General features: G+C 37.1%; 1 protein-coding gene across 1 annotated transcript in view; it reads right to left on the bottom strand.

Annotated features, from left to right (window-relative positions):
* ACSS3 (acyl-CoA synthetase short chain family member 3) overlaps positions 1–14,162 on the bottom strand; it is a 91,812-nt gene that overhangs the window by 41,848 nt on the left and 35,802 nt on the right. Inside the window, exons 8-9 of the mRNA XM_030480422.1 lie at positions 10,463–10,614; positions 3,311–3,414 (exon numbers count right to left, since the gene is read on the bottom strand). Of these exons, the coding sequence (XP_030336282.1) occupies positions 3,311–3,414; positions 10,463–10,614 (256 nt within the window). The remainder of the gene's footprint in view (positions 1–3,310; positions 3,415–10,462; positions 10,615–14,162) is intronic.

Raw genomic sequence — 14,162 nt, 5'->3', positions numbered from 1 at the left:
TTCCTTTTCCCTTTCGGATAAAATATCACAAAACATACATAAATATGACAAGAAAATTTATCTCCGATCGAGAAAAGCTCTGTTTTTTAAAACTGAATTTGCAATGGCTTCCTGGATAGCTCACAGCAAGATACTCGTCTTTCTCAATTTAATGTCTGCAAGACTGGATTAACTTACTTCACAGGGGTGTTAAAAGAATTAATTGCTTGTGTTTGCACAACTACTTTGAAGATAAAAATTGCTATTTAAATGCTAAGTGTCTTTTTATATAAGTAAGCAAAAACTAAACACTGCACAAATCCAAAACAAGACTATCCTCTCTCCATGTACAGATGAGCACAGTATCTGAAAATACTGTTCTTTCATCCATTGCCATGTCTCCAAAGAAAACAGCAAGTTCTTACCAGTCCTTACTGCCTCAAATCCTACTTTGCCACTCACTGACATACGTTTCACAGCTTGTAAGATGTGCTAACTATACTTGTAACACCAATATTTAACACCAATATTAACATTTAAAGTAAGTGTTATTGATGACAGCACACTGACACAAATCAAAGTTTTAATCAACCAGGCTTTCCAGGTGTAACTGGTTTGAAGTCCTCTAATGAAAGCTTTCTTCTGTTTCAAAGTACTGTTTCAACTCACAGTGATTTCATACACACCATAAATCTTCTAAAGACAAAATGGAAGAAAATTCTATCTACATTTCTTTGTCCATACTCATTTACTTCTAGTTTCAATATATGGCAAAAGGGCCAAGAGCTTTGAAGATACCTTACTAAACCTGAAGCAGAAAGTGGTTTACACTCCCTTTTAATTTTATAATACTTTTGTTTGACAGCTTTTTCTTTCCCTTCACTCATACTCATTTCCATCTCCAAGTAATGACTCAGTCGCTTCTCATTTCTATAAAGCTGGTATTTTCCCTACTCTTCTCAGTCATAAACAAGGGAATAGAAATTACCCCATCATACAAAAACCACTAATTACTCAGATACTGGATTTCCCTCCTCCTCCATCCTTTCCTTTAGCCTCAGTTGAAAGAGCCAGCAACTAAGACATAACTGCATAAGAAGGGTTACAGTAGTCAGGTAAAACAAAGGTGCCAACATTTCTCACAGTTTTGTAATGCTCTTGTTTTGAAAGAATGCAGACAAATATCAAATTGAGGAAGAAGTAACAATTTGCCAGATTACCAAACATCAAACGCATTTTCATATCTAGAAATAAGTCAAAGGCTTTCAATCTCAGGCATAACAAAATAGCAATTTATAACTTCAGCTGCAATTCAACTACAAAAAAGGTAATTCATGAAATTCAATAGTTTTATTAATTTGAGTAACCTCACCTATTTTAAAAACTTACTAGTTCTACATAAAATAGCTAACTGTCTCAACCTCTTCCTGCTAGAAGTGATAAGGGGTTTTTATCCTGTGTTTTTAGTAGTCATTTTTTATTTTAAAGATAGTTTGGAAAATTGTTATTTCTGAATTTTTGGGTCCTCTATCCTGTCATAAGTCACCAATCTTGCATATTTCTAATACAAAGTGAAACAGACAGTTATCTCCTCTGTAAAATATTTCATGTTTAGTGCATGCAGCTTTGACCTAGTGTGCTGAAATACAGTAATATTGGACTTAAAGGGCTTTTCCAGCACAGAAATACACTTTCAACAATATCTTACCAAGTGACAGACACTGCTTATTTTTTCACAGTTAATGGGATATGTTTTGTATTCTGCTAAAAACGAGGTGACAGAACAGCAGAAGGGAAGGCTGCTACAATTTAATTTAAGAGCATGCTGTGAATGTAAAAATCAAGGAACATACAGTACTATGAGCAGGGTTTGTGGCCTCCTTTGAAAAGTCTCTCAAACAGTCTTACCTCTACACACTATGAGTACAATTACATGTATATGTTTGTTTAAGGTCTCTCACTCATACCTGAGATACATCTACATGAACACAGTATCACTAAACCTTTGCCCTAAACATATGTCAAAAGTATAAGCAATTTTATATATATATATATGTGCACACACAACGACAAATAAAAACACATGCAAAATTATGTACAGTAATAGTGCTTACTGCCAGTTCAGTAGGTAGTCAAAGACATTATTTGATCTTTTAACCTTTTTAAGTTAATTGCTCATTCTGCATCACTCAAGTCTGTTCTTGCCTATAGATATTAGGATCACAGAGAAGTGAGCAAAATGCATGTCTCACTTTTGTATTTATAATTAATTAGCAGATTAAATCAAGATAAAAAAATACACTATTATCTTGCAGGACTTTCTCAGTATTTATCTAATATTGGGGGGATTAATAAAAGCAATTCATTTTAAACCTCCTCAATTGATTCCATTACCTAACATATAATAGAGAGGAGCTAAAGAGTTTGCCATTTTTTTTCCTAATCTTGTTTGTCTGATATCTGACCCACCGTGGAGGAATCAAAATTTTTTTCCCCCTAGAGAGAGAGAGAACAGAAAAAAATCTGCATCTTAAAACAATGATGCACAGAAAATAGAAGAGGTATTCTTAGAAGGGAGCGAAGGAGGGAGAGGAGGAGGAAGCTTTTGTAATACACTTCCTTAGCTTGAATAGCAATAATGTGTGCATGAGGCAAAATCCGAATTTGACCTTGTAACAGTGAAATTTGAAAATCCACAGTTATAGGCAGATACATTTGATTGAGCCTTAATCCAGAATTCAACTGGCACTTTTGCAAAGTTACACACAGATGGTACTCTGCTTCACTGCAATCTAAGAATCTAATCCTCCCTCAAGCGAAATAAATGTGAGACATTACAAAATAATCAACTGAGGTTGGATGAGATCCACACAGACCAATATTAAAGACCAAAGAGTCTACTCTGTGCTGCATATTTTCTAGGTACACAAAATATATGTGCAAAAAACTTAAACCTGAAAGCTTCCCTAAACACTTAATTTTCTGTCACAAAGCAGTCATGTATGCAAACAATATAAAAATACACCTGGAAAAATACTGATGCAAACTTCTTTTTTTTTTTTTTTTTTTCCCATTTTTAAATATACTGATCACAAAAAACTTTTTTTTTTAATGTAGCTTTTAAAAATGCTGTGTTTTAAGTATATACTTAAGTCACTTTTCAGACCACTTCTAACAAACATTATTCCTGCTTGAATTTTTATTTTTACGCTTGGTCCTGCCTATTTAAATATTCACAGAAAGAGAAAACGGTTCTACCTGTAGACTCGGGGAAAAAAGTCTGAAAATATCGCCTCATCATATTTTACAAGTGGTATTTTAAAACACTCACCTGTTTGCCACCAGTGGTCCAAGACAGGTACTCTGAAGACCTTTTTTGACCATTCTAGTGTGTCCACATCACAGTGCTCACCAGCTACAAATAACGTTCTGAACCTTCAAATGAAAATTAAAGAAAGTGTATGTCTTGATCTGGATGGGGAAAGGAAAACAAAAAATTCAGTAAATCACAGAATCATAGAAAACCAGGTTGGAAGGGACCTCAAGGTTCATCTGGTCCAACCTTTCTAGGCAACACATGACCTAGATTAGATGTCCCAGACCCTGTCCAGCCAGATCTTAAAAGTGTCTAGTATTGGGGAATCCACCACTTCCCTGGGGAAATTATTCCAGTGGCTGAGTGTTCTCTTTGTGAAAAATTTCCCTTTTGTGTCCAGTCAGAATCTTCCCAGGAGCAACTTGCACCCATTAAACCCTCGTCTTTTCCATGTGAAAAGAAATAATAAATATCTCTGGTCCCAGATAAAGACAAAAGGGGAGGAAGGATCCTTACTCTTTGTATGCTCCTTCCTACTAAGTAACAATTAGAATCTTAGTAATATTAATTTATGCTACTGAATAAATCCTGTAAAAGAGCTTTATTTTCTGAATGCAAACACCATGGGAGAACAGAGGCAATCAGCTGTCAGTGGAAGTAATTAAATGCTTTGTACATAGAAACTAGGTAGATATCTTTTAGGCAAAACATGTCAGAAACATATCAGAAAAACTATTAAAGAAATAAACAGAACTAAAAGAAAATACTTGTAGCATAACTCTTAGGTTTAAGTTGTTAATAATGTTCCATTTAAGCAGATTTTAGTATTCTTTGAACTGTTGAGTCATCGTTTTATAGGCATTTGGAAATGAGTTTTGGGAAAAATTAGTGGGACATAAAGCCATCTTCCTGTGGAGAGGCAGGCTATATAGCCTACTGGATAATGCTAAACTGAACAACATTCAGCAGCCTGGGGTCCCTGATCACAGTTCTAGACTTCAGCTCATTTGACTGGCTATTCCACAGCCAACTTTGGCAGAGAAGAGATGCAATGCCTGGCAGTTCTGACAGATGTGATCTGCATGTTTGTAACATTAATTTAGGCAGTGCTATATAACTGAGCATTAAACCCACACACACACTTTAACTTCAGAATCTTTTATCTGATGCTTAGTCATACTTTATTGTCCTTCGCTAAGCATCACAAATGTACTTCATGCCCTGTTTAGAATGATCAAGTCCTCTATGTCAATGGTAGCTTTCTTAAATATGACTATCAGTACTCAGAAGCTAGACATTATCATGTATTACTGCATGCTAGTAAGGTTCTGATCTTTCTAACAATTGCACCATAACTTTATTCATATCCTAGAAGGTTTTCGGCACTTATTCCCTAATGAGCAATTTAAAACCCTGTTAAATTGCATGTGGGGCAGCCTCACCTTGAGTACTGTGTGCAGTTCTGGACAACACAATTTAAGAAGGATGTTAAGGTACTCAAATGCTTTCAGGGGAGAAAAACAAAGCTGGTGAGAGGGCTGTAAGGAATGTCCTATGAGGAACAGTTAAAGACTTTGGGCTTGTCTAGTTTGGAGAAAAGGAGGCTGAGGGGTGAACCTCACTGCTCTCTCCAGCTTCCTGAAGACGGAAAGGGGAGAGAGAGGTGCTGAGCTCTTCTCCCTGGGATCCAGTGATAGGACATGTGGGAATGGTTCAAAGCTGTGCCAGAGAGGTTTAGACTGGACATTAGGAAGCATTACTCTACTGAGAAGGTGGTCAAATACCAGAACAGGCTTCCTACAAGGGTAGTTGATGCCCCAAAGCCTGTCGATGTTTAAGAGGCATTTGGAAAATGCTCTTAAAAACATTATTTGAATTTTGGTCATCCCAGAATTGCTTGGGCAGCTGCACTATATAACTGTATAGGGTTGAATAGCATTGAATTTGTAAAACCTGTAGACTTGTGGCCACAAAAAGAGAGAATTCTTAAACAGGGTGGGCATGAAACAAATTTCACTTCAGAGGCATGTGCAATTTAGAAAAACACCCTACAAGATTCATCTGTGTAGATGAAATCCTGAAAGCAATTTAGTAAATTATGAGAAAAATCGGAACAAATAACTCAGGGGTGTCAGAAATGAGAAAGAGGAATGTAGATATCAGACTGTCTGACGATAGGACTAGGAATACCTCTAAGAGGGATCATAAAGCTTGACTTCTCATTTAGAGTCTCCAGCTATCCCATAACAAGGCTGCCCAGATGAAAAAGTATACTTTGAATATTCACACTCTATACCTCTTCAGAGGATAAGCATATCCCATGAAAGGCAGCCTTGCACAGTGTAAGAACTAGTTACCTACTCACTGTAGATGCAAGGCAGGAGAATGAACAGAGTAAAACTACATCTGGAGACAAGGTAAGTAAAACATGGGATGAAACATCATAAAGTGCAATAAGCCCTATGCCCTAAAACTGAGGTTTTTCAGTGATGCTTGGCCTAGACTTAAAAAAATTGTGATAAGTTGATTGTCTTTTAGATTCATTTACAGTTCCATAGTTAGAATGGAAAAGAAACTTCCACAAACAAAAGATATTGGGAACTCTAATCACCAACGTAGGGACCACTGCACCAGATAAATACAACAACCTGAGAATGGTCTTTTCTGTGAACTAAGTAGAAGTAGCAATCATAGAGGTAGCCATAAAAGTAACTTTGATACATGAAAATCAACCTTACTACACATCTAGTTACACACTTACGAAAGTCAGAAGACCTCAAAAAATGTTACCATGTTGAACTTTAACATGCAGATGAAAGAATTCAACTTCTTTAATTGCAGAACAGTGTTTTGGCCAACCCTCCTTTCTGACATCCCAGATGGCTTAAAGTGGCTTCTTTCTTGAAATAGAGGGCAGGAGGTCAAATGTATAAGCAGATTTCACATCAAATAAACATAGTTTTCTGTACTCATAAACATACTACATCATTTCAGTAAATTGCTTTCTGAGCACGTCTCCCACATTAGAGAATAATGATTATGAGTGTGACCCCAATCAGTATCTTGCACCCGAATGCTTCTTATTGTAAAGCACAAGCCATTGCTGATAATTACAGCTAATAGCTAACTGGAAGCTATTAGCTGTATTAACTAACATAGATAAAAATTTATGATAGAAGAGAACAATATATTGTGTAAGAAAACACAGAAATATGTATTTTGTTAGAAGTTTTTTAAGACTCATGTCACATGTAGGGCACTCCTGTTAAGCACTGCTCAATTTACATTATATGGAATGTTCTGTAATTAGGCATGTTAAATACAACATTTCAGCTATGGTGTAAAATATCAAATTATGAATTCATTAACTTTATAAACTGCTGAAAAAAAAACTGTTAAGTGCCCTTGTTCTAAAAATAGGGCAAGAACTTAAAGACTTGACAAAAAAGACATCATGTTACCCCCTGAGCCAAAAGCAGAATTCCTCTCTTCTGAATTGCCAGCTTTAATAATCGGGTTTAATAATCTGCAGGTTTAAGAGGAACATAATGTTGCAAGAAAGAGAGGGATTAGCTTTTTGGCAAATTTACAGCACACCACCATAAAAAAGAATATCAAAGTGCCACAAGCCTAACAAAGCATAAGAACTTCGGAATTCTTTTCTCCTATCAAACAGTATAGCAAGAGAGAGATGGCAGTAGTAGTTATAAAATGTCCCACTGAAAAAAATTTCTGACAGTCCATTTAAAACTTCAAAGCATGTCAATGCACACGTTACTGCAATCATCTATCTCTGCAATGCAGTTAATGGAGAAGAAACATCTTAAAGCTTCTCAGTTAAATAAATATGCCCTAAGCTGTTGTTCTGAAAACCTACATTATTAGCACAAAATTCAGTGCAATCAAGTTTTTAGGCCCTATTCAAGAGTCCAGTAAGTGGACTTGAAGTATCACCTGATACAGGGGACAGATCAAGGTCCCTAATGGCCCTGATGCAACCTAAATTGCATCAGTACAGCATGTACATTTTGGTGTCACTCCAAGCACAAAAGAAACCACATCTCCAAACCACTGCCCAAAAGCAGGAGTGTTCACATGGATAATAATCTGAGCTGTACAGTTCAAGACTCCAACAGGAATGGCCATGCATGATCTACAGCAGCACAGAGTTGGGGGTAGCAGGCAGAACTGCATAATGTACTTCAATTGTCCTAAATTCTAGGTCTTAGTCACACAACTGCTAGCAGCATATGTGAGATCAATTATATGAGAAGTATTTAATAGTAAAAGTTTCTGAATTTACTACTTTAATTTCACATAATCATGTTCCTGTGTTATGAGACAAAAAATGGGAGTTTCTAATCTACTTGCTGTTCATTCTTTCTGCACAGTTTTCATATTTTTTAGTAAAGCAAGCGCATTAATACCTGGTATAAGCTGAACAAGCTAAAATCTCTAGATCCTCTTGATATAAAATGGCAAAACATTCACAACTGACTTAAAGTCAAGAAAGCCAAGCAGGCCATGGACACAAACTGCAAATTATCACTAATCTGCTGAGCTGTTGCCCCACTTCATGCAAAACTGTCACTTGACAATCATTTGGAAATCAGACTTAACCAGCACATAACAATTATGTCAATTAAAAGATGAAGTGTAATTCCAGATATGGGAAGAGTTAATGGCTTGGTGTTACAGAGTTAAACTTGTAAAGATAAGAACAGATTCTAAAAGCTGAACAGACTATGCTCAGGTACATGAGGGTCATAGTATTTGGATATTTTTCAAACACAACCGGCAGCAACATGATCGGACATGCTCAGCAACACTGTGTTTTATCAAAAGCTGGGTCTTTACATCCTCTAGCAATATATGGTTGAACAGGGCTTTTATCTTACAATGCCATAAATTGAATATCTCTTTTACTGTTAAGTATGAGCCATGTTTAAGACATAGATGACACTTTGTGTCAAAGTCAAACAAATTTCAAGATTTTACTCCAATAGCCAACACAGAGTTTGAAGCGTACACACTAGAACCTTTTGGAAACCTTACATACAATTTTGTGCAGAGGCTAGTGATGCCTCCAACATCAGTTCTTAACAGAAATTTATTTAATTTATGCCATTTCAAAAGAACACAAATCTGCTTATAATTCAATTTACTCCTGTATATCAAGTACTCCCTTGCATTCTGGAAGCTGTCATTGCCTACCAACTCTGTACCTTAAGAGCAATATTCTTTTTTAACAGGACTTTTAAAAAGTGACATTGACCTTTATCAGTTTTTAGATAGAATTTTTCGGGAATGAAACTCTCCATGGTGGAAACCTCTGCTGTGACTGCATTCCTGAACATGTGTTTTGGAATCTCTATAGAGTAAGTAAGGATACATCTTAGCCCAGGTAGCAGAAACACATCTCATAGCAAAGATTCTACAACATATAACAGAGAAGAAAGCATCATAGATCAAGTAAATTAGTTAAAAGTAAGACTGATTTCAAACTGAAACAGACAGAATTCACTTGAGTTTGAATGTGAAAGTCCAGCTAAGTAACACCCAAAAGCAAGGATTTTCCTAAAATGGAAATTTTAATCACCTGTTGAACTCCAGTTCTTAACAACTACACCTACTAGACATTAAATGCTGCACTAGGGGGTGTAGTAAAGAGAAGTCACATACCAGGGAATGACATGGCCCAAAGCTGAGTGAATTATGATACAACTAAATCTGAAGAAAATTGAAAAGTTCATTAATTATGCACTGAATAGGAACAGGAATGATGAAATACCTCTTTACATCTGGGACAACTGATATCAGCAAGGAGACTCTTATCTGGAATTCTCATTTGGCCAGAAAATGTGACAACTTACAGAATAGGTTAGCAGATTTTTCATTAAATGAATACTCTAAGGACAGATTAAGTCATTTTAGTCACTGACAAAAAAATGCTGAGGAACAGTAATTAAATTTTCTAGTATCCGAATCACTTTCTTGTCAATAAACATCATAGAATAATACGGTCTCAATTGAGTCTGTCAATTAGGAGAGTCTGTCAATTCCCCTCAATTAGGGTCTCAAATGAGCTTGTTTCCTATTTCAAGCAAGAGTAAGGATTCGTAACACTCAAAACAGATGGAAGAAAGTAATGATGAATTTGTAATGAATACCTCAGGAATAAATCCAGCTTACTAATAAATAAAACTTTCTCGAGCAATTAAGAATGTGGAGGTCTAATGAAACTACATGGCTTTGCATCTTCCCCTTCTCTTTGGAAAAGTGTGATAAAAGATGTTCTTATGACTGAATGCTGCCTATACAGTCTGACACAGTCCTTCGATGCTGAGCAAAGTATTCAGCTGCAAGATTAGATGAGGTCCAAAACCACATATGTTTCATTTTTAGATTATTTTCCGCGTAAGATACAGAAACTTGGTCTGTAGGTGTACTAAACATTCACAGATGCAAGTCAGTGTGACAGACATTTTATTAATATAATGCTAATAATGCATTTCAACCATATAATGTTAAGAACTCTGAAACAGTGGTAGTTTTATGGCTCAGACTGACTGGATATTCAAAACTAATAGAAGACTTTGACCTTAATCTCCCTGTGCCTCAGCTTCCCATCTGCAAAATACAGATAATACCACTCTCTCATCTCACAGGGGATTTGTGAGGATGAACTCAGTTAAAGAATGCTGATAGTATAGTGATAAACACCTTAAAAACAGTACGAGATAGCACACAACCATAAACAGTAACTTAATTATGGGGAGATAAACAAAACACTGACTAGCTGCTGATTAAACAAACACTAAATATCCTGTGCACTCACTGAAATGAGAGGTCATGTGGGAAAACAGTACAGGATCATGTAATCCACGACTGTATTACAGGGTATAAGCACAGTGGAGTAAAACTAAGGTTGAGCGAGCAATCCTAACTCAGTAAGAACTCTTAACCTTAGAGTCATAAACTTTTAAACAGCTTTCATCTCCTCCAAATTATCAATATAAATTTACAAGCAAATACATGTACACCTTAACTATCAAGAATACATTTGAATTCTGCTATATGGAGGTGGGCAAAACCACAGACACTGCTATTCTTAGTTCATCCTGCCTGTTTCTGGAAGAAACTACTTCCAGTGTATCCTTAGTTCACCTTTTCAAAGAGTACTGCTTTCCCAAGGCTGCCTCAGGGTCCTGCTGACGGATTGCTCTAATTGCAGTTGGTGAAGTAAAGGCAGCAGCTACTTCATGCTCTGCTAGCACACGGAAATAGGCACCAGCATCTGGCGTTCCCACAGGCTTCCCCTATGGAGAGAATAATTTAAAATATCATAGGATAAAAATACTTCATGATTCCTTGACAGTTCAAAGCTTGAACACATAACAGTAGTGGTAGCACTGCAACAGAAGTAATTCATAGTAAAACTTTAAAGAAGGCTTTGTTAAAAATAATAATACTGTGACCATATTCACTTGTAGAAATAAGTTCACAAACTTAGGGCACAATCTCTTCCATGAACACAGCACATACTAGCTGCCATTCAGAAAAACAGGACAAATGGACACATGAATGAAAAGACAGCCACAAAGAGCTGTTACTACACTGGCAGCAAAGGGAGTCATGTCTACATCTATCCTTATTGTGAAGCAGCCTGTAAAACACCCAGAGACCCACTGAACTAGGGGGCTCTGGACACAGTGGCACTGCAACTACATCCTCAAGCACAGGCCTAAGGGACTTCTTCCCTGGAAGTTTCCTTCCAGTTCTAGAAAAATTCCCATTTAGCTGCTTTTAACTGGCTTCCTGGAACCTTTGTGCTGGTACCCCAAATGAAGCCTGGAGAGAAGCTGAAGACCCCTTTTCTTATTTAGTGTGCTACCAGACTGCAGTCTGGTTTATGGTTGGGATTTTTTTTTTTAGCTACTGGGCTTTTTTAAACAACCATTGTCCTGAGCTAAGGGCATAGTCAAGAGAACTGTAAACAGAAGTAATCCGATAATACAAATTGTCCAATGGTAAGTAAAAGTAATAAAATAATAAAAAATAATTTTCTGTGGTGCTGTAAAAAAAAAAAAAAAAGCAGTTGGCAAAGATCATATAATCACAGTCTTACTGTGTGTAATTTCTGCAGCACATGAACTGCTCCATACATGTTCTGAAACTATGAAAAGATGATGTTAATGTAGAATGAGTTTTAGCTCTACAGGAACTGCCATAACCTTTTCAACTAGAAAGGCCACACTTGGAGGATGAACTTTGACAGAGCCCACAAGTTAGGAGAGACATACACTTTCCATACTGCAAACACAACTTTGTCAATGCTTTATTCAAGAAGCCACAAACACAGAGAAAGTTTCACTATTGAAATCTCATTATCTTTCAGCAGCTTACCAGTCACAAGACAAATTCTTACCTTCACCACCCTTGCATAAATGCAAATTTGGAATAGAAAGATTAATAAGTCCAGTGGGAAAGAAAGCATATGAAACTCTAATACTTTTCATTTTACCAAGACACAAAAGGAATAGAGAGTCATTTGAATACCTTGAATGATTTACTAAATTCAGTATTTTTATTCTGATGATGAGGCGCTAGTAACAGAAAATGCCTTTATGAAAATACACACTAATCAAGTTAGTTGACCCGTACCAACAGAAAAAGCAGCACACTGGCTGTGATGCAGGCTCATAAGAATTCACTCCCTTCCCTCTCTTCCGTCCGCCCTCCCCACTGCAATCTTCCTCAGACTTGCTCTGCATCCAGCTGTGCCTGAACACTGGCAAAAGCACTGATAAACCATTTGGCAGATTTAAAGAATGTAGCATGCCTGAGGTCAGGTACGTACCATTGACTTTGAAGCCCTATGGTGAAATACTGCTGGTGAGAGGAGACTGGATCACAGGAAAATAAAATGGAAAAAAAAAAAAAAAAAAAAACCACACCAAAAAAAAAACCTAACCCAAAATTTAATTTTTAAAGGATGGAGCAGGCAGTGAGAAGCAAATTAAGAGAAAATAAACAAAAGAAACAGTTCCCAGCCCAACTAGCATGGAGGAGTATCACCAACGCAAAAAAACCCCTTTTTGCTAATAGCCTATACAAATTATGAAAAAGAAATGCAAAAGAATGCTATTTGCTTACTGAAAAAGGTGAATTATGTCTTTTTTTTCCTGTCAAATATCACACGGTTCCAGAAGAAAGATCTTTCATGAGGCTTTAAGCGTCATCCTTGCAGGCTTCTTCACCACAACTTTCACGTGTTCGTCAATATTTGTACATGAATCTATTTATTCAAGTTGGATATCGCCTCCCTATGATGTTCACTATACCTGCAGATCTGTAAACATCTGGTTAGGAGTTCAAGCCCACATCGCTAACTAATGCTAAATAAAACAAATGGTCTCAGATTGAAAAATTCCAAATATCCATAAACTTCTCACATTAACTAATTATGTAATTGAACTGGTATCAATCAACTTGTACAGCAAATAAACCTAGCTGTGGAGCAATCGTAAATTGGCTAGTCTGCCAGTAATAATGCAGGGTGTTATTTTTAACCAAATGGAAACATCCAGAGCCCATAAAGGGGCTACGTCTGGCCCTCATGACAACCACCCCCTTCTAGGGGCTTGGCTGCCAGTGCTCAAGGCCAGGTTTGCAAGGGTGCAGCTGTGTAACCTTGGATCAGACCACCAGGAAAACAGCAGTTGTGAGAAGAGCTGAAAGGGGCTTCCCCTTCCTTGAGAAGCAACTTACGCTCAGGCCCTCATCCTTGATCCCTGCTCAACCCACACTGCAGCTGAGCCCATGCCTCATACTTCCAGGAAGCCCAGGCTCAAGCCCAAGCCTGGGCCTGAGCCCATCTTCAACACAAACAACTAAACCTTCAGTAGTACATGGGTAGGCATGCAAGGATCTGACAGGCTGTTATTTATATGTCACACATAAGCTACAGCAACTTTGGTTTGGAGAACTACCATCCTCAGATCTAGGGGAAAAACAAATAAACAAACAGTGGAAGGAAAGGAAGAGACATTCCATTTGACAGATGATAGGAAATAATACCCAAAGAATAAGACGACTCTTAAAATACTCATTTGGGGGGTGGGGGGAATAGTCCATTAGTAAAATATTCTTACTGATTCTGCAGAAAAACTTCCCTGGTGCCTTGGCAGATGTTCGCAGTTTAGCAAATGCATAAACAAAAACTGACATGAGCAAAACAAATCTGAGACAGTGCAAATTAATTTCAGAGCCCAAAAAACTACAAATACAATTGCCAAAGAGAGTTATCATTTATTATACAAAAATTGTAAGTACTATGAGATGCCATGAGAGGCTTATTACCATATGCAATTTTGCTTTTTAAAAAGTTAGCAATATAAACAATAAGGCACAGGGTAATTGAATTCACAATATGTTGACAGATTGCTTAGTCAGTTGGCGACTATGAGCAAATGAGATGCTTCCCCTGGATTTCTGCAGGGATTAGTTCAGGACCTGTTGCTATTCAGTATTTGCATCAATATTGCAATATTTGCAGTAATATCTGTGGTTAGCAGGAACCGAGGGCATGGTAAACAAGAACAAGACAGTCAGAAAGAGAGTGATCTGCCTCACCTGATTTAAAAAAGAAGAGTAGAAACAGACATTTCTTGTATCAGCTAGGAGGGTTCAAATAGAAAAGGCTTTATTTTAATAACCTACCAAGAGACTCTGAGAAAGAGAGACAGATAGGAACACCTTTCTGGAAGTACCTAGATTTAGCATTTATCAGATGTCAACCAGCTGAGCAGCCATCCTGAGGCAGAATGTGTTGATGTATAATACATGATTATGAAAGAAGTTTCAT

Source organism: Strigops habroptila, chromosome 3 (genome assembly GCF_004027225.2).
Source record: "Strigops habroptila isolate Jane chromosome 3, bStrHab1.2.pri, whole genome shotgun sequence".
In the NCBI taxonomy this organism is placed as follows: Eukaryota; Metazoa; Chordata; class Aves; order Psittaciformes; family Psittacidae; genus Strigops; species Strigops habroptila.
This window is presented reverse-complemented; position numbering and strand designations above follow the sequence as displayed.